Consider the following 20597-nt stretch of genomic DNA (forward strand, 5'->3'; position numbering starts at 1 on the left):
AGAAGCAGCCAAAAGCAGTTTTCACACTAGGAGCTAAGGACAGATTGAATGGTAAATATTACAGCAGATAAACATTTCACTTTACGTAATGAAAACGTCTTGAAGATGATGATGATAAGGAGAAGGATGATGATGATATTGAGAACTCCATGAGCTGTAATTACCCCCCTTTCTATGTGTGATCTAAGTTTGAGTGCACTTAATTCTAGACTCCTAATTTCCTTGTGGGAGAGGGTGCCACTGACCTTTGGGTGGATGTTTTTATTAGCTGTTTTTAGTACACAATTTTAGTGATAACTCTCCCTAAAAGCTAATAATTTTAACTGATGGTCATAACAAGAAGGCTACAGAGGGTATTTGTGAGCTATAGCTTTAAAACAAAACACTCCCCAAAGCCTCAGGACTAACCATAGAACCCTGAGAGGACAAAGTAGCCATGCTCTGGGGACTTGTGAGTGTGAGATGGGATAATCACCCTAATGCATGTGCTACAACTGTAAAACATTTTGTGGTTCCTAAGGGGGTGTAGAATATTGGAACTATTGCTAATCTGATAAAACTGCATAAGTAGCATCAGGCTGTGTAGACACAGCCCTTGGCTGTGCCTAGTTCTATTTGGAGCTTAAAGTTGGGTAGATACATTAAAGGAATTTTAGGGCAATGCATCTGTTTTGAAAAGCCCAGCCCCATTAATTCTTTCTGATTCATTCCATAATGGCTCCTCTAAGGAGCCCAGACTTGGACCAAACCAGGTCCTTTAGGAGAAGGTCTGAGGTTCTGGGAGGGTCCCAGATCCAACTTATTCACCTGGAATCCCCACAGTTAGGAGCTCCCTTGGATTCATATTGATAATGTATTTGGAAATATTCCTAAACTCATCACCAAAATATTGAAGTGACCAATTATAATATCTTGTTAGGTTCTATATATGGAAAATTATACTGTGGTCCATTCTATCAGAGTTTCTGACCCATGACACTGATGTGTACATACATACAAAGGACATAAAACAAAGAGATGAAAACAGTAAACTAAGATTTAAAGTAGATGCAAAATATTTATATCACACAGAGATCAGAAGTAAATGCATTTTAGGGTTGGAGAGTAAGGTTATGTGCATATCAGAAGTAGGAACTAAAGAGAATAACTTTCACAATTCTATGCCTAGAGAGGTGAGGATTAGAAGTTTACTATCCTTTGATTAAACCCAAGCTTCCTAGAGTAGAAATTCACTGAGACACAGCAAGGTTGTAAGCTAAAGATACTCTGACTTAGTGTTAAAGTGTCACATTCATAGTTAGTATTTTATTGAAAGCTGGTATCTTAAGTTGCAACGACAAAGCCATTTGATAATGATCCAGTAAAGTGTTATCTACTCAATAAATATTTGCTAAATGAGTAAATGATTTCTGGGGATTATTCCTGGTTACAAAGTATCCTGTAGTAACTTGGCTAGAGAATGAAGGGATATCTGACAATTCAGTCCTGCTCCTCCTTTCCTCTTCCTATCTTCCATTTGTTCATGTACCTGAGATTGTTATCCTGTTGTTATGTCTTTGCAGTCAGAGTTTGTTTTTATTTTCATAGATTATAGCTGGAAAGAAGCTTAGGAGTCATCGGGGTCAACCTTCTCATTTAATAGATCAGGAAACCAAGCTTCAGAGAAGTTAAATGACTTGCCCATATTCACAGGCAATAAGTAGCAGAGCCAGATTTTGACATCAGGTCTTCTGGGTTCTAACTTTTTCACTCAGAACTTAGAGTGATGGGCAGCATTTAACAAACTAGTATAATGGATCTAGATGGCATGTGAGAAGATCTTTTGGTTTGCAGTAAGCTGTAAAGTTGACAGCTTAACAGTTTTGGGCAAGAAAAGTCTAGATTGCATTTCTGTAGTTTGCTAATTAGATCATCTATTCTAAAATGACCTGGGATATAAGACCATGAAACCATTGAGAGAGAATAATACCATGGTGTTTTGTTTTGTTTTTTGTTTTTTACAAAAGAGAAAGTTTAGGAATTACTTAGAGAAAGTATGAGAAAGGTATGGTCAAGTGACTTTCTCCCAGGTACACAATGTAGAAATCACTAAACCAAAAAGAAATTTATTCTGAATTCAACTTTCAAACCCAACCTATTGGCTCAGACTTCCTCTCAGAAGATGCTGAGCCGCTTAACAATCTAGTCATCTCTTGGGAGCAGGAGATACTATACAAGAAGATACCATTTGAAAGGCATTGATGATCAATGGTTTATAATATTAAATGTTACTTAGTTTTGTCCCGATTGGTTGTCATTCTCCATTACCTTGTCCGAGATAGGGGATAGGGTCTGAACCTGAGATTGCATATGTGTATATATGTGTGTGTGTACATATATACACACATATGAGGAAACACCCTCTACCGATGCAGGTCAGCAATTTCTTTGTAATTTATAGTCTGCGTTTCCTAGAGCACCTAGAAAATAAGAGACTCACCCCAGGGTCTCCTGACTTCAGAACTAACATTCTTTCTATTGTTCAGTGCTGGAAAGGACCTTGTGAGACTAGATGAAATCAAAGAACATGGTGGCAGTAAATCTGCCAGGAAGGGGAAAAAAAAGGCTGAAGATGAGGAGGAGATGGTGAGGAAGGGAGGGAGGGGGAAACAAATAGTAAGCTATATTCTTGAAGCTGTTGTTGCAGGTGTTTGTCAAACAGGGTTCTGACTAACCAGTTCCTCCACCCATCACAGTACAGTAAAGCTTTCTTTGCCAACTATGGAAATAAAAGTGATGTAACCAGCACTACTGAATGGCCACTGATAGTCACCAGCAAACTGCAGGATGGAAGAGGCAAAATCCTTTGTGTTTAAACACAAACACATTCAGTAACGCGCTGTTAAGTATATGTGGAACAGAGCCATCCTTGATCTAGCCTGTCGGTGTGTAGTGGACAGTTCATTTAATTTCTTCTTATCTCTTGTTGATTTCATACTAGTTATAGAAATCAAAAAAATCAGCTGCCCAATAGAAGCGTAAGTCTAGGTTCAAAAACAAAATGAAAAAATTTTCCCTATCATCAAAATAGTTTGGTTTTTTTTTTACAGGCTTATTGCATAATTTGCTAATAGTTAATAACAACTTTTCCTCACTCTCTACACTCCAAGAGATGAAATTCCAATTGTTCACTATCAATTTAAAAAAGCCTCAATTGTGTCCTTCCTCTGATCTTCCTGTGTCCTCTGTTAGCAGAAAATTACTGACAGCAGCAACCTCCCTTTGCCCAATTCTGCTTTCTTATCATTACAATCAATGTCTGGCTATCTCTTCAACCCTGCCTTCCTGTTCTACATGGGAAATTGAAAGGAGTCAGGAATAGTCAGCATAAGCTTAACCTAGGCCTCACCCCCATGATATATTTAATTTTCCTCTTGAATTATTTATGTCCACCCTTTCCTACATTGTTTTGTGGGCAGGCAACTAAGAAGAGGAAAGAAGGCTGGTACCAGCCCTGAAGTATCAGATACTTTCTCCCTACAGTTTCTTTCCCATACTTTTCCCTTTTCTATTCATTCCATACTCTACATTACCAACAATACCAAGCCCACACCACTTATGCTCCCACCCACTCACTCCAAGTTATTGAGATTGTGTACTTTATCATATTTTCTATTGTTGCTGAGTGGTTTCAGTCTTGTCCAACTCCCCAAACTCCCATTTGGGGTTTTCTTGGCAAAGATATTGGAGTGGTCTGCCATTTCCTTCCCCAGCTTATTTTACAGATGAGGAACTGAGGCAAATATGGTTAAATGACTTTGCTCCGGGTCACACGGCTAGTGTCTGAAGCCCAGATTTGAACTTAGGTCCTCCTGACTCCAGGACCATCACTCTATTCACTGTGCCACGTAGCTGCCCATATTTCCCATTGCCAGTTTTTCCCAAAGCACCCAGTCTGTGTTTCTCAACCCTATATCAGTATTAGCAGCTAAAAAAAATTTGTTGAGCCTATCTGATGCTTGAATTTGGGGGATATGAGAACTGAGCATTCACCTCTAACTCATCCTACCTGCCACTATTCTAATTTTAACTCTGGACTTCAACCTCCTCACCTTACCCAAAGAGCTCTTAATCCCCAGATCCTCCCCATGGCATGCTTTCACAAGGCGTTTTGTCTTCAGTCATTCCCACATCACCTTTTCCCCTTATTTCCATATTCCCCAAGTTGCAGAACCACAGATTTAGAGCTGGAAGGGACCTCGGAAGCCACCACAACTCACCAAGATAGGGCCAACCTTGTTCTTTTCTCCACCCGAACTTTAGCTCTTGTGTGGGTTGTGTCTGAATCTCTGTGCCTCCATTTGGGGTTTTCTTGGTAGAGATAGTGGAGTGGTTTGCCATTTCCTTCTCCAGCTCATTTTTTACAGATGAGGAAACTGAGGCAAATAGGGTTAAGTGACTTGGCAAGGGTTATACAGCTAGCAAGTGTCTGAGGCCAGATTTTAATTCAGGAAGATGAGTCTTCTTGACTTCAGCCCTAGCCCTTTATCCACTGCCCCACTTCGTCCTTTACTTATTAACATTACCCTACTTCACCGCCAACCACACCTCGCTGATCTTTTTCAACCCCACTCATGCCTTCACTCACTTTTCCCCCGAACTCTGATCCATATCCCCATCCCCGGTCCCTCTGACCCACACCCCAACCCGGTGTCTTTCAGAATGCCCCATTCCCCATCCACCTCCCTAAGATCTCTCGCCCCGCCCCGCCTCTTAGCCGCAGGAGCAGGGAGCCGAGGGGCAGGGGCGGGGGCGGGGGCAGGGCGAGCCAGGGGGAGGGCGCTTCTCCGGCTCCCGGCCGGCCGCCTCCCGCAGCCCCCGCTCGCTCGCGGTGCAGTCTGGGCGAACATGGCCGCTTCCTGTCTGAGACAAGGCTGGGAGGCTCGGTGCTGACCGCGGCTCCTCCTGTCCGCCGCCGCCGCTACCGCTGCCGCCGTCGCCTCCCAGCCTAGCACTCGGCCCGGCTGCGCCATGGAGAAGAGCTCCAGCTGCGAGAGCCTGGGCTCCCAGTCCGCGGCAGCGCGGCCGCCCAGCGTGGACTCGCTGTCCAGGTAAGCGGGCGAGCCCGGCGCTGGTAGGAGGGAGGCGGGGGCCGCCCGGCCCCTCTCAGCCCCGAGCCCTGGCCCTGCCACGCTCCTCCGGCTCCTGCGCTGCCTCTGCGCCCGCGGCCCGCTCCAGCCCCACCCAGGCGTCCTGGCTCTGTCCCGCCTCCCGCTTCCCCGGCGGCTTCATCCTTTCCCATCCCCTGGCAGGGACCCTCAAATGGCACCCCGGGCATTTTACACATCAAACAAGCGAGTCCGTTCCTTCTTTCCCTTCCCTTCCCTCCTTCCCTCATGCCTTCTTTCTCACCCCTTTCCTTCTTCCTTCATTCTTTCTTTCTTATCTCTTTCCTTCTTTATTTTTTCGCATCCCTTTCCTCCCTCCTTCATTCCGTCTTTCCCATCCCTTTTCTCATTCCTACTTTCCCGTATCTTTCCTCCTTCATGCCTTTTCCCATGTTTCCACCTTCCTTCATGCTTTCTTCCCCATCTCTTTCCAATTTCCTTCATTCTTTTTTCCATCCCTTCCCTCCTTCCTTCATTCCTTCTTTCCCATCCCTTTCCTCCTTCCTACTTTCCCATACCTGTCCTCCTTCCTTCATGCCTACTTTCCCATCTGTTTCCACCTTCCTTCATGCCTTCTTTATCTCCTTCCAATTTCCTTCTTTCTTTTTTTTCCATCCCTTTCCTCCTTCCTTCATTCCTTCTTTCTCGTCTGTCCCCTCCTCCTCCTCGTGCTCTCCCTAGGAACTCTTTCCCCTGCTTCTGTTAAGGGTTGTCATGGAAACGCCTTTACTCTTTTCTCTTCTAACTCGCCAGACCAAAACTTAGGTTCTGGGATTCCTGGGCAGCCCTCACCTCTGAGGGAGTGAATGGAGAAAGGAAACCCCCTTAGAGAATGTATCAGGTAGGCCAAATAAGGGGGCATTTTTCTTACCTTCTGCCCCCATTTCTTCAGTTTTTCTGATAGCCTGTGTGCTTGATAGGATCGTTGGGTTTTTGTGTTTGTTTTTAAATTTTGGAAGTATGAAAGAAAGCCTTAGATTAGTGAGTTGCAGGTTTCCAGTAGAGATCTTTGTGAATAATAGTGGAAAGCTTGTGGGTCATTGAAATCTCTTGTGTCTTGAGATATTTTTTTAAGTGGAAAAAGATGTAATTGAAATGGTACATTTGTTATATCATCATAAAAAGGCTTGGGAACATCGAATTTGCAAATGGATCATAGACATTGTAAATTAGGATCAGATTTTTTAGAACTCAAAGCTACTTCAAAAGCTATCTGGTCCAGATCTCTCATTTTACTGTCGAGGAACTGAGACCCAGAGAGGCTGAGTGACCTGCCCAGAGTTAATAAGTAGCTGAGGCAGGATTTGAACTGAGATCTTCCTGATTCTCAGTCTAGTGCTCTGTCATTCTATTTGTTAGTGAAAAATAGTCCAAAGAATGAAGAAGTATCAGATATCAAGCTGTTTGTGCATTTTGGTACCTAATTATGAAATTATGCGGGAGAGTAAGAACTTACCTTTCTTTAGATTTGATTGTTTTTTCAATATTAGTGTTAAGTAATTTTTTAAAAATAACTTTAAAAATCACTAATGATTACTAAGAAAAAAAGTTTGAAAATATTTAGAAATACAACGGCAGATTTAAAAGTTACAACTATATAGGAAAAGTACAGATTCCAGCTGTAGTTTAGAGTTACATACAGATTATAGTTTACTTTATATAGTACTTTACAACATATTATTAGATCTTCACAATTTAGTCTCTGATGCTTACTATCTATTTGACCTTGGCCAAGTCACTAAGCTTTCCTATGTCCTCAGTTTCCTCATCTACCTCATCTCAATTTTCTGACCAGTATGGGTTATTTTTCTATTCACATCAAACTCATCCGAGGAATGAAGAGGTTGGACTTAGATGCCTTTTGAGGTCCTTTCCAGCTCTGTATCGTTGATCTTATTCCCATCTTGTAGATATGAAAACTGATGTTCAGAGAAATTCAGTGACATGCGCTTGATCACACAGCTTGTAAGTGTTGGTGGCTAGATTTTAACCGTCTGCTGAGCTACACTTTTTTGAACAACTGCAATTAAAAACAATGTGTAGTTGAATCTCATGTGTGCATATATGCTTACTCTTTAAAAAAAAAATTATGATGCTTACCTACCTGGAAGCTTGAGGTGTGTAACTTCTTCCAAAAAAAAAAAGGCTCTACCTGTAGGTACCCCCTGCTACTCCTGACACTGTTTAAATGAGTAGGACTTTTGTCTGGTTAGAATCACATAGAATCCTAAAACTTTCAGAACTAGAAGGGACTTCAGAGGCCATCAACCTCTGACTGAGCAAATCCTCTTCACAGCATACCCAACAAGTGATCATCCAGCCTCTAGACAGGGGGAACTCACCATTTTCCACAACAGACCATTCTACTGCTCTGGTTGTTAGGAAATTTTCCTTTCATGAAACCCAGATTTCCCTCCAAATTTATTCCTCGTTCTGCCTTTGTGGGCCAAGCAGGACAAATTTAATTTCTTCTCCATATGAAAGCCCTTTAGATACCTGTAGACAGCTATCATGTCTCTTTTAAATCTTTTTTTATCATGCTGAACATTCTTTGCTCCGTCAGCAGTCTTCATGTGGCTTTATCTGAGGCCTTTCAATGCAGTTGCCATTCTCTGGACGTTTTCCAACCCATCAATATTTTTCCTAAAATGTAGTGCCCAGAAATGAAAACAACCCTGTAGGCATAAACTGATCAGGCAGAGCACACTGAAACTATTACCTCCCGAGTACTATGCTTCTTTTAATGCAGCTTAAGATTAATTTAGGTTTTGTTTGACTGCTGTGTCATTCTACTGACATATTTTGAACTTGCAGTCCACTGAAATACCCAGATCTTTTTTTTTTTTAGAGAACTGCTACCTAGCTATGTCTCCCCTATCCTGTACTTAGAGTTAAAAATGACAACAAACTTCCTAAGTAAAAAACTTTATTTACACTTATTCCTATTTCATTTCATCTAATTTTATTTGATACGATTTTTTTTATCCTGTCGTGGTATTTTTGGAACCTGATTCCGTTATTATTGTTATCTGCCCTTCTTAATCTTATACCATCTGCAAATTTGATAATTTCAATTCGACAAGCATTTACTGAATGCCTACTATATGAAAGACATTAGTCGGGCTCTTGTGTTAGGATATAAGGACAAAAGAAGGCAGAAGTGAAACTGTTCTGGCTCTCAAGCAGCTTATACTCTATGGAGAGGGAGGATGCATCATGGATGAGGAAAATAGGCAGGAAAAGAACTAACAATTGGAGAGATCAAGGAAGACTTCATGAAACATGTGGCAACTCAATTGAGCCTTAAATGAAGATGAAGATTCTGAGAGACAGAAATCAGTCAATCAACAAGCACTTATTAAGTGCCTACTCTGTACCAGTCCTACCCTTAAGGAACTCACAGTTTACTGGGAGGGCCAGCATATACAAAATGTTTTACATAAGTGTATACAGAATAAATGCAAAGTAGTTTTTTTTTGGGAAAGCACTTGTAGCTGGCGCGATCAGGATGAAGTCTTCATGTAGAAGGCTTAGCTTAAGCTGAGTTTTTAAGAAAGCAAGGGATTCTGAGAGGTAGAAATAAGGAGGGAGGGCATTCCAGGAAAAAGTAACAGCTAGTGCAAAGGCCCAGAGGTGAGAGCTGAAATGTCTGTGAGTAACAGTAAGAATACCTGTTTGGCTGGAAAGTAGGAAGGGAGAACATTTTATGAACTGGAAATGGCATTTGTGAATGTCTGGAGGCAGGAGATGTCATTTTGAGTTCAAGGCATATCTAGTTTGACTGGAAGATAGAATTTGTGAAAGGGAATAGTATGAAAATAAGGCTGGAAAAATAGAGGAGAGCCAGACTAAGGGCTCTCAGCTCAAAATCTTCTAGAAAATAATGTCATCTTTGCCCTTCTCATGTCTGGAATATAAAGTTTTTGGGCCTCAACTTTGTTCCTCAATATAATTATCAGCAATTATAGGTATCTGTTAGAGAATTTGATAATAAGCTGGATGAAACCCACTACTTGTTTGAATTTAATTTAAGGTACCTGATGTTGGAGGGAGAGGGAAGAGGAAACCTCTCTAAATGTGTTAACTATCCATTCATTAGAATTCTCCATGTTTTTCCCTTCTATTAAGTTAGAACATCATAAAGCAAACTATTTGGATCACCTTATTGCAGACACTTGCGGAAATGTATTCTTTGAATTACATTTTGCTATCATGCTTTCTACTTTTGTAAAAAGTAAATATGAGAATTGTGTGTTTGAAAAGCCTTTGTGTATTTTTTGTAAAATGACAACTGAAGAGATAGCTTACTTTGTCACTTTGTGCCCTTTATATAAGAATCCACTTGTTTATTTTCCTGTTTGAGTTTATTTCCAGGGAAAAAAAAATACCATTAATGCAAAAGAGTTTGTGTCAAAATGAAAACTATGTAACTGTATGTTTTTGTTTTCACTCCAGTGGTTAGAAAATGTAAAGCCAAATTTATTCCCCAAATATATTTAACTCCACTGTTTGAAAGCACTTCTGCTTAGATGGCCTCTGTTTTACTTGCTAAAATGTCTTATCATACATTTATATTATGTGTTTATCTGTAGGTTGCCTCAGGTTCTTTGGAAGTTGTCTTTTTTTAAATTGTAAGACAGTACTGGCCTGTACTGCTACCTATTTTTTAAGATCACACCATTGTGATGATGAATTTTGTTTTGTGCATATGAACCATGTCCACGCAACATTTGTGAAGTGTCTCCTTAGTTATGTTGCTACTATCCAAAATACCCTTCACTGCTTTGTAATGCAGCCTCCTAGACTCCTGTCATGTTCAAAGCCCTTGTTTAGAAAATAACATAAAGTTATTATATAACTTTATTATATAAAATAAATTTTATGTATGATAGCCATGCTATTCAGTTGGTTGTAGTTGTTTCCTGATTATCCACAGTTGTCATATTGCTTAAGGCTGCGCTTCCATGAACCTCTAAAATAAAGTTTCTTTTGCCTTCCCTGTTTGCTATTTTCCTATTTCATCTCACTATTCATCAGCTGCTTAGGCTTATCGTCATGATTTATTCTTTATACACTGCCAGCCCAACATGTATATGATGCACAAAGTCCTCACTTTAATGCCAAGAAACTAATTCCAGGAGTCTTATTGTTGGTGTTCTTTCATTTGTTGTCAGTATAGTTAATAGATAAGGTTGATGGGAGATTCCTCAGTATGTTGGATTTAACAGACATTATAGGTACATGTATCATAATAGTTGTTACAAATTGTTGCAGAGAACTCTATTGACTTTTAGTGGTTGGAAGCTTAAAGATACATTATTGCCACACTACCTATCAGCTTGGGGACAGCTAGGTGGTGCAGTTGATAGAGTGCCAGGCTTGGAGTCAGGAAGACACATAGTCTGGCCTCAGAAACTTACTAGCTGTGTGACCCTGGGCAGCTCATTTAACCCTGTTTCCAGTTTCCTCATCTGTAAAATGAACTGGAGAAGGAAATGGCAAACCTTTCCATTATCTTTGCCAAGACTACCCCAAACTGTCGGACTGAAAACTACTAAAGAACAAAACTACCACCACCTATCAGCTTAGGGTGTGTTAGTCATTTTTTATTTTTTAATCAGTACATCATTGTAGAATATACTGCTTAAGTGACAGAACTTTCATCTCTTTATAACAAAATGTTAGGATCACCCCAAACAGAAGCTCTTTTGTATACAACTGGTTTTATCTCCTGTCCACCTAAATAACTAAAAGGGGCTTTCTCATTTACATTTTGATCTTGAGAAGATGGCTCTTCTCCTCAGTTCTCCTTAATATCCTCTCTACTTCTTTCTCTTCCCTGCCCACCCCCCCCCCCCCCAAAACCCTTTTATAGTGAGTCTTCTGAAATGTCATACTTAAACCAGCTATTTAGTGTCCAAATAACAGCTTGACTGCTGTCTGAGTAATTTCTGAGTCAGGAATATAGGGCCATAGGCAGATTAAATGTATGTAGCATAGTTACTAAGGCCAGTAGAATGTTAGCTCCTTGAAGGGATCGTCTATTTCCTAGCTTCTAGCATAGTTCATTACATATAACAAATAGGTGCTTAACAAATGTTGAAATTAATTTAGCTTTATCTAGATTTGTTGTCTTAATTCCCCTTTGATTCAGCAGCAGTCATTGAGTCTTAAGAAAACAAGGTCCTCTCTGGCTGGTAATACATACAACCTGTAGATTTCCGTCAAAAACAAACAAACAAAAAACAAGAACCTTGAGAGAGGATTCTGGGAAGATGGCAGAGTAGGTCAGAAAATTTCTGGCTTCCAAGATTTTCCCCCACAAAAGAGTTAAAATAGCACCTTAGGGCTAACAAAGTGTGGGTGGAGACAAAGAAGAATAGGGGCACAACTGGGGTCTTCCTGGGACAATTTGAGAAGAAGATCCTAAAAAAAATCCCAGGAAGAGGTTTGGTCCCTCCAAGAGTAAACAACAAGCTGCAAGTCCCTTAAACAACTAGTGGCAAGCCCTGGGGTTAATTGGTTTGAGAGGCTGCCTTGGCCCCAGCCATAGGAACTTTTCACATGGAAGAGTGAGGGGAGTCGGGTGTTTGAGCCCAGGAAGATTGAGGGAACCTCTGCTGAATGAGGAACACCAGACCCAGCTGTGCTACAAAGCAGTGGGGGCAAGAAGGAACCAGCACAGGCCCAGTGAGCCTGTATAGCAGTGGGGCAGAAAGTCCCTGGCTATGGGCACTTACAGGAGGTTGGAGGTTTGGCTTTGGTTCCAGGGTTGAGGGGAGAACTGAAGATCTGGGGCACGAAGCACCGTTTCCCATACCCCAGGGCTAGAGGTGATTACAAAAATCAAGCTATTACCACAGAAAATGCACAGGCAAAGGAAAAAGAATCCAACCATAGAAACCTATTATGGGAATAGAGATGACGGGGTTCATCTTCAGAGGAGGATATTTAATTAAAGAAACCCTCCAAAAGTAACATCAAATAGTCACCTGCCCAAAAAGAATTTATAGAAGATCTTAAAAAAGACTTTAAAAATCAAATGACAGAGATGGAGGAAAAACCAAAAAAAAAAAACCAACAAAAAAAAAAAGAATAATCGAAGAAAAACAAGAAGGTTAAGAATGGAAAGTTAACCAATTAGAAAAGGAAATCCAGAATCTTAAGGAGGAAAATGACACCTTGAAAATTAGACTTGGGCAAAGTGAAGCCAGTGAAATTATAAGAGATCAAGAAATAATTAAACAAAATGTGAATAATGAAAAAATTGAAGAGAAAGTGAAACATAAGAAAAACAGCAGATTTGGAGAATAGATCGAGAAGAGAAAACATAAAAATAACTGGAGTAACTGAAAGTTATGATCAAAAAAAGAATCTTGATACAACACCACAAGAAATAATTAAAGAAAATTGTCCTGAAGCATTAGAACAAGGCGGGGAAGTAGAAATAGAAAAAAATCCATCGATCACCACTTAAAAGAGGAAAACTTGTAGGAATATTATAGTCAAATTCCAAAACCCCCAGGTCAAAGATAAAATATTAAAAGCATCAAGATTAAAACAATTTAAATATGAGGGTGCCACAATCAGAATTACACAAGACCTAGCAGCAGAGACATAAAAGGATCGCAGGTCTTGGAACACAGCATATCAATGAGCAAAAGACCTGGGGCTCTGGCCGAAAATATCATACCCTGCAAGGTTAAATATTATTTTGAATGAAGAAAAAATGGACATTTGATAAACTCTCAGACTTTCAAGACTTTGTAAAAAAAAATCCTTAATTTAATAGAAGATTCGACATACAAGAACCAAGAGGTATATAATATATATAAGATATATATATATATATATATACATATATACATATATATAATATGTAATATATAAGGTATATACCAAAGACTAATTATAAGGGATTCATGAGGACAGACTGTTTACCTTTTATATAATGTAAAATGTATGTCTAAGATTCTTATTAATAACTTGTGAGCTTGTAAGAAAGATTGGGGTAAACCTGTCTATGATATGAATTTAAAAAAGCAAAACCATTTAGGAACAGCTAAAAAGAGTAACTATTTTACATAAATTTGGTGCAAGAGGAAGAAAGGATATGGAGGAATTAGATGGGGAGGAGGGCTGGTAGTTCTGGTAACCTACTTTCATGGGGAATGGGTTTAAGAGGGAACAATACATATATATTTAGAAGAGTATAAAAGTCTTCTAAATTTAGAAGAAATAAAATGGTAGGGGCATAGAGAGGGGGGAGAGGACAAGAAAGGGATCTTTAGAGGCGAGAATGAGGGAATAGGTAAAAGTGGTGTATAGAAGGGTGTTTAGATTAATGGGGATGGGAGGATAGGGGAGGGATCCTTGGAGGGAGGAAGGCAAGTAATAGAGCAAGGTAGGTGGTAGAGGAGGCAGGGTAGGCAAGTAATAGGAGGGCAAGGTAGCAGGTAGAAGTAAAATGGAGAAGGCAGGAGAGATAGGAAACAAGAGATAGGTACAAATATAAAAACAAAGATCAGGAGTAGAGTACTTTTGGGAAAGTATATGTCTATATATGCATGTATATATGTATGTGTATGTATATATCTGTATATATTGAGAAACATATGTAAACTATATTGTAGCCTTTGGTGGGGGGCTGGAGGGAGGGGGCAAAAGAACAAAGTTAAAAAGTGCACAGCAGAGAACAAAAGAAAACACAAGGAAGCAAAGAAAGATGGACAATTCTTAACACAAGGTGTATTATTTATCATACAGGCTTTCTTGAAATGAAAATTTGTTACATGTATTGAATCCTCTCTTACGTTCTGCTATGCACATGACATGCTTTTTTTTCTTACTTTGTATTTAAATTTCAATATTTAAGTTTATGATATGTTTTTGTTTCTTTTTCTCTATTCTGTATTTGTGTTCTGGTAAAATAAAAAAAAAAAACCAAAACAAGAACCTCCAAATCCTCTTTTTAGAAAGTCTTCTGATTCTGTGAAATGGTTGTCGTGTTCTTCTTAGGTCGCACTCCCAGAAATGTTTTGAACTAGCCCTCTTGCTGTTGATAAACATAGACCTTGTTTCATCTCTGTCATGTCTTGTCCTTTATTTTATTTGCACTTGATCCTCCGTATCTTTGCCTCTGCTATCTTTCAAACTCCCATGTCCTAGTTATTTGGGGCAGAACCTCTCTATCTCTATCATTCTGTTTTGTTTCAATCAGTTTTGTAGTTTAGACTTTATTTTTGTGGTTCGGAGGGAACAACCAGGACTTGCTGGTGAAAGTTGTAGAGAAGCAGATCTTAGCTAAATATTAAGGATTTCCTAATGATCAACACTGCCCCAAGTTGGAACGGGCTGCCCTGATGTAGTAGGAGGAGCACGAGATTTGTAGTCAGTTTCCATATATACAAAATAGGAATAACAGTACTCATGTAAACTATGTCATAGGGTTGTTGTTGAGAAAAGGGCTTTGTAAATTTTAAAGAGCTTAATAAAGGTGAACTGAATTGAGCTTTTATGAGATGCATACTGTATTTTTTGTCACTGGAAGCAATCAAAGCTGGATCACCACCTGTCAAGTATGTTGTAGGAGGGGATTCCTAGGTGGGATAGGAAAGTAGAACTTTTAAGACTCTTTACTACTCTGAGTCTTGGATTCTATAGACCATCACAAATTACATTTACAATTCACATACACTTAGGTCTGTCTGCTGAAAAAGTATGTGCATATGTTGCACACCTATAATAAACAGCTGGATGAAGGAAGTGACTACTGACACTTTGTTTTCTGATAGAATAAGTTTTAGGTTGTTTGAAATGTTTCTTGTCAGTTGACAAATATGCTTGTTTTTCTTTGAACTTACTGTTAATTCATTGCACATTTAAATGTTCTTTAGCCAATTATATTTTTTTCCTTGCATATGTGCTTGGAGAGCACGCTCTTTGAATAAAGCAAATATTAGTTAATTGTTTCTGACTTCTAATGAGACTTAATAGTCTGTTGAGGCAGAGGTTACCCAAATATCTGAAAACATTCTTTTATCAGCTTCTCCTCTGGTTGCACCCTTAAGGTGACCTCTTACCAAAAGAATCTGTTCTTTGAGTTGTTTTTCCTGTAGTGGTGATGGATTTGTGATGTTCCATGTAGGTATTTTTTCTATTTCCCTTGTACTGTTGGCAGCCAGTCAGAATTAATGGTGGAATCAGGGGTGACTGCAAAAAAAAAGTGAAGCTGTCTTATATGGGAATTTAAATGGTGACCTTGGCATTATAGGTACCATATTCTTCTGCTGAAGTTATTTATGGACTGAGGATTAATTTCAATTAATCCAGGATTGTTAAATGATCTTTAAATTTCCATTGACAAAATTTTTAATAGTATCTACTGTTGTGAATTGGTAGAAATTACTCTCGAAACAGGAGCAAAGTTACAGCTGGTAAAATGGTTTACAAAAGCATGTAAGTCAGTTTGAAACTGAGATTGCATCTCAGACTGGGTTTTTTTTAAACATACATTTATGGATTCATTTATTGTTTTATGTTTTACATACATAGAATATTAGAGCTGAGATCATTTTGCTTATCTCCCTCATTTTAATAAGAAAACTGAGGCATAGAGAGGGAAGTTATTTACCCAAGGTCACATATCTTGGCAGAGCCATTACTTGACCTCAGCACTTTTGACTCCCAAGTCCCTTGCTTATAATGCCTGTTATTACATATTTTGCTAATCAGTAGCATTTCCAACAAAAGTAATTGAAGTTTGCCAAGTGAACTTACAGTATTTATGGTAAATAGCTAGCATTTTATGTAGCACTTGGAAGTTAATGCTTTTCATATATTATTTCATTTGATCTCTACGACAACCCTATGAAATAGATGCCATTTTATAGAAGAGGAAACAGGCTGGGAGAGGTTAAATGGCCAAGGCATTTAACTATAAAAACTTTCACAACCTGGCTTCTTTCTGTCTTTTTAATCTTACATGTTGCTCTCCTCTACGAACTCTACAATCCAGCTACACTCATCTCCTTGCTGTTCCTCACACATGACAGCCCTTTATCCAGCTCTGTAGATTTTCACTGGCTATTCCCCACAACTGCTGGAATGGTTTCCCTGGCATCCTAAAAGACTCAGCTTGAATCTCACCCTCTGAAGGAAGCCTTTCCCATTGTCCTTTCTGATCCCCTCCTTCAAGTCCCATCCCTCTGAGATTACCTTCTATTTACACTATATATTTTGTATATACATAGTTATTTGTTTGTTGTCTCCTGTATTAGAATGTGTACTCCTTGAGACTACGTAGGGGTCATGTTTTTCTTTTCTTTGTATCTCTAATACTTAGTCAGCCAACAAGCATTTATTAAGTGCTTACTATGTACCAGGAACTGTGCTATCATAATCTGCTTTTTAAAAGACTTTGTAAGCTAGTATTTTCATTTCTCAGGTTTTGGTAATGCAAACCAAGAGCTTATGATTTACAGATGTTTGCTAAGAGCTGGTGTGCAATGGATAGAGCTCTGGGCCTGGAGTCAGGAATAGCTGAGTTAAAGTCCAACTTCAGGCACTTGACCTTAGTCAAGTCACTTAACCTTTGTTTGCTTCACTTTCCTCATCTGTAAAAATGGAGATAATATACCTATCTAGCACGGTTGTTGACAGTACTAAGGTACATAGTAGGTGCTATATAAATGCTTATTCTCTCCTCTTCCCTCCACCCCCTTCTTAAAAATAGGGCCTTGATAGGTTGTGTTAAATCTTTTTTATATATAAAGAAATTGTTCCATGAGACCAACACCTGATCTAGTATAATTTGGGTTACACCCGGGGAAGGAAATAACCTGGATACAGATGTCCAGAAAGCATTGAGTTTATCTTGAAAAGCTGCCAAAGCAGTGCTGTTGCTTTTGAAATCATGTTGGCCAGAGGTCACATGTGACTCAGAGTTTGTCCAATGGAAATCTCCAGTTCTTAGTGGGCACTATTTTCCCTTTTTAAGAAAAATAGATTTAAAATTTGTGAGGAAACTCATGATCTTTTTAACAAAAAAAGATAATGTTAAATTTTGTTTAAATCAATTGCAGAGAATCAAACGCTATTGAAAAGGAAATGGTCAGAGACATTGAGTGATTTTTTTTTTCTAATAATATGCCTTATTTCTATAAGAAGTCAGATTGACAATGAAACTATGAAAGACCTTTTAATGAGAATAACCTCAATTTCAAATCCTGTGACTTTATTATACAGAACTAATTGATACTTATCCATCTTGAGGTGTTTCTATATAAGTACCAATTTTTTCATCACCAGAGACCACTAATGAACAAGCATAATAATTTTTCCACAGCTGAAGTACATGGGACATGTTGTCAGTAGTTTAATTTGTAGTTTTCCTTTCAAAGTATCCTAGGGTATTTGATGTGATATTTTTGGATAATTTGGATAATTTTAAGACATTAGATCACTGTTTCTAAAAATCTAAGTATTAAATTTTTAAAGGATTGCTTTATTAATTTGCTTTTTAAAAAATAACGTAAGCCCTGTTATTTGGACAGTTGCTCACTGAGGAAGTGTGAACTTAGTTAAAATTATATTCTTTCTATTGTGTAATAATAATAATAACTAACATCTATGTAGTGCCTACTATATTCTAGCCACTGTGCTAAGTGCTTTACAAATATCTCATTTTAACCTCAGAGCAAGTGTAGTGTCTAGCATAGTACCTTATACTTAGGAGGTAATCAATAAATACATGTTGCTTGACTTGATTTTATGTTACTCTAAAAATTCTATTAGAAATTCTTTTCTTTTCTACACTTCGCTTTTAAGTAATAGCTTTTTAATTGATAATTTGTTAGCATTTTTCCCCAAATGCCAGCCTATTAAATATCCCTCTCTTCCTTGTGTTTGCCTTCCAGTGCTCATTGAAAAATATGAAAAAAAAAAACAAATCCTGTTGATATCTATAGAGTTTCAGTGTTTGGAAAAGACAAGATTGCTACTTTTCTGGTAGCTAAATTCTGTTGCCTCCCGTGTAAGGGTTCTTTCTTTGCCATGTCAGTTTCTTTTCAAGTAGAGTTTTACAGCCAGTGGTCCTAATTCAGTAATGTTTTGTTGTAGTTATTCATTTGTTCTGTTGTGACTCTTCTTGACCACATGGATTCTACCATGCCAGGGCCTTCTATCCTCCACTATCTCTCAAAGTCTGTCCAGGTTCATATTTGTTGTTTCTATGACACTATCCATCTCATCCTCTGCTGCCCCCTTCTCCTTTTGCCTTCAGTCTTTTCTAGCATCAGGATCTTTTCCAGTGAGTCCTCTCTTCTCATTATGTGACCAAAGTATTTAAGCTTCAGCTTCAATATTTGACCTCCCAGTGAATAGTCTGAATTAATTTCTTTAACTATTTAGTGATTTGGACTCCTTGCTTTCCCTGGGATGCTCAAAAGGTTTCCCTAGCACCACCGTTTGAAAGTGTCAATTCTGTGGTGCTCCACTTTGCTTATAGTTTGACTCACGGTTGGAAAAACCCTAGCCTTGGCTATATGGACCTTTGTCAGCAAAGTGATGCCTCTGCCTTTTGTTGCAGATTTGCCATATCTTTCCTTCCAGAGAGCAAGCGTCTTTTGATTTCACGGCTGCAGTCACTATCTGCAGTGATCTTTGAATCCAAGAATATAAAACCTGACACTGCTTCTATTTCTTCTCCCTTTGTTTGCCAGGAAGTTATGAGACCAGTTGCCAAGATCTTAGTTTTTTTGTTTTTGATGTTAAGCTTCAAGCCAACTTTTACACTCCTCTTTCACCTTCATCAAGAGGCTTTTTAATTCTTCACTTTCTGCCATCAGAATGGTATCATTTGCATGTCTGAGGTGGTTGATATTTCTCCTGGCAACCTTAATTCTGGCTTTTGATTTGTTCAGCCTGACATTTTCCATGATGTACTCTGCATATAAGTTAAATTTTAAAAAGATGACAGTATACAGCCTTGTTACTCTCCTTTTCCAAACTTAAACCAATCAGTTGTTCCCTGTTTGGTTCTGTTGCTTCTTGTTCCATATACAGGTTCCTCAGGAGACAAGAGAGATGATCTGGTATACTCCCAATTCTTTGAGGACTTGTCACATTTTGTTGTGATCCACACACTTAAAGGCTTTAATATAGTCAATGGCACAAAAGTAGATGTTTTTCTGGAACTTTTTTGCTTTCTCCATAATCCAGCGAAGCCTGGCAATTTGGTCTCTAGGTTCTCTGCCTCCTTGGAAACCAGCCTGCTTTACTGATAATTCTCAGTTTATATATTGCTGAAGCCTGGCTTGCAGAATCTTAAGCACAATTTTGCTGGCATGTGAAATGAGTGCAGTTGTTCAGTAATTTGAACATTTTTTGGCATTGCCTTTCTTTAGGATTGGGATATAAACTGATCTTTTTCCAATCTGGTGACCACCTTTGTGTTTTCCAAATTTCCTGCCATATTGAGTGCAATACTTTAACTACTTCTTTGCATTGCTCATATAAGAAAACCTTTTCTCTCCTTTCTATTCTCTGGAATTCTGCATTCAGGTGGGTATAGCTTTACCCTTCTCCTTTCCCTTTCCCTTTCTCTTTCCTTCTTTCCTCAGCTGTTTGTAAAGCCTCATCAGACAGCCATTTTGCTTTTTTGCTCTTCTTTTTCCTTGGTGTGTTTTTTGTTGTTGCCTCCTGCACAATATTGTGAACCTCTGTTCATAGTTCTTCAAGCACTCTACCAGATCTAATTCCTTAAATCTATTCATCACCTCCACTTCATATCTAGAAGGGATATTATTTAGATCATATCTACATGGTCTGATGGTTCTCCCTATTTTCTTCAATTTAAGTTTGAATTTTGCAATAAGAAGCTCATGATCTGAGCCACAATCGGCTCCAGGTCTTGTTTTAACTGACAGTATAGAGTTTCTCCACTTCTGGCTGTAAAGTCTCTGACTTCTATTTGGTGTTGTCCATGTGTTGAGTGACCTTTTGGGTTGTTGAAAAGAGTGTTATGACCAGCACGTTTTCTTGGCAAAACTCTGACCTGCTTTATCTTGTACTCCAAGGCCAGACTTGCCCATTATTTTAGGTATCTTTTGATTTCCTACTTTAGCATTGGTTGGTTGATTGGTTGTTGTCCTTTATTCTTGAAGAGGACCAAAATGATATTGCTGTTCTACAGTCAGGTTACCATGTGTCCTGCTGTGACTGATCAGACCAGTATGAGCTCAGAATGTTCTACCACAGGTTGGGCACAAATAGTCCATGTGAATATTTCGGGTAGAATCTCTAAATTTGCTTATCTCACCTTTCTTTTGAGCCACTTCAATTCTGCACACAATTCTTTACAATCACATAGTCTATTAAATGCCAATGTTTGATGCGAGGCTGCATCCATAAAGTTTTATTGCGTTTAGGTAAATGGAAGACAGTGTTGGT

General features: G+C 38.8%; 1 protein-coding gene across 2 annotated transcripts in view; it reads left to right on the forward strand.

The window, feature by feature from the left end:
* The first annotated feature begins 4782 nt into the window (after positions 1-4782).
* MTMR2 (myotubularin related protein 2) overlaps positions 4783-20597 on the forward strand; it is a 124902-nt gene continuing 109087 nt past the window's right edge. The window contains exon 1 of one of the 2 annotated variants that reach the window (XM_036744466.1): positions 4783-5090. In XM_036744466.1, the coding sequence (XP_036600361.1) occupies positions 5011-5090 (80 nt within the window). In that variant the 5' untranslated portion in view covers positions 4783-5010. The remainder of the gene's footprint in view (positions 5091-20597) is intronic. The other variant, XM_036744467.1, reaches the window with a different exon arrangement.

The sequence above is a fragment of the Trichosurus vulpecula genome, chromosome 2, assembly GCF_011100635.1.
Source record: "Trichosurus vulpecula isolate mTriVul1 chromosome 2, mTriVul1.pri, whole genome shotgun sequence".
NCBI classification, from domain to species: Eukaryota; Metazoa; Chordata; class Mammalia; order Diprotodontia; family Phalangeridae; genus Trichosurus; species Trichosurus vulpecula.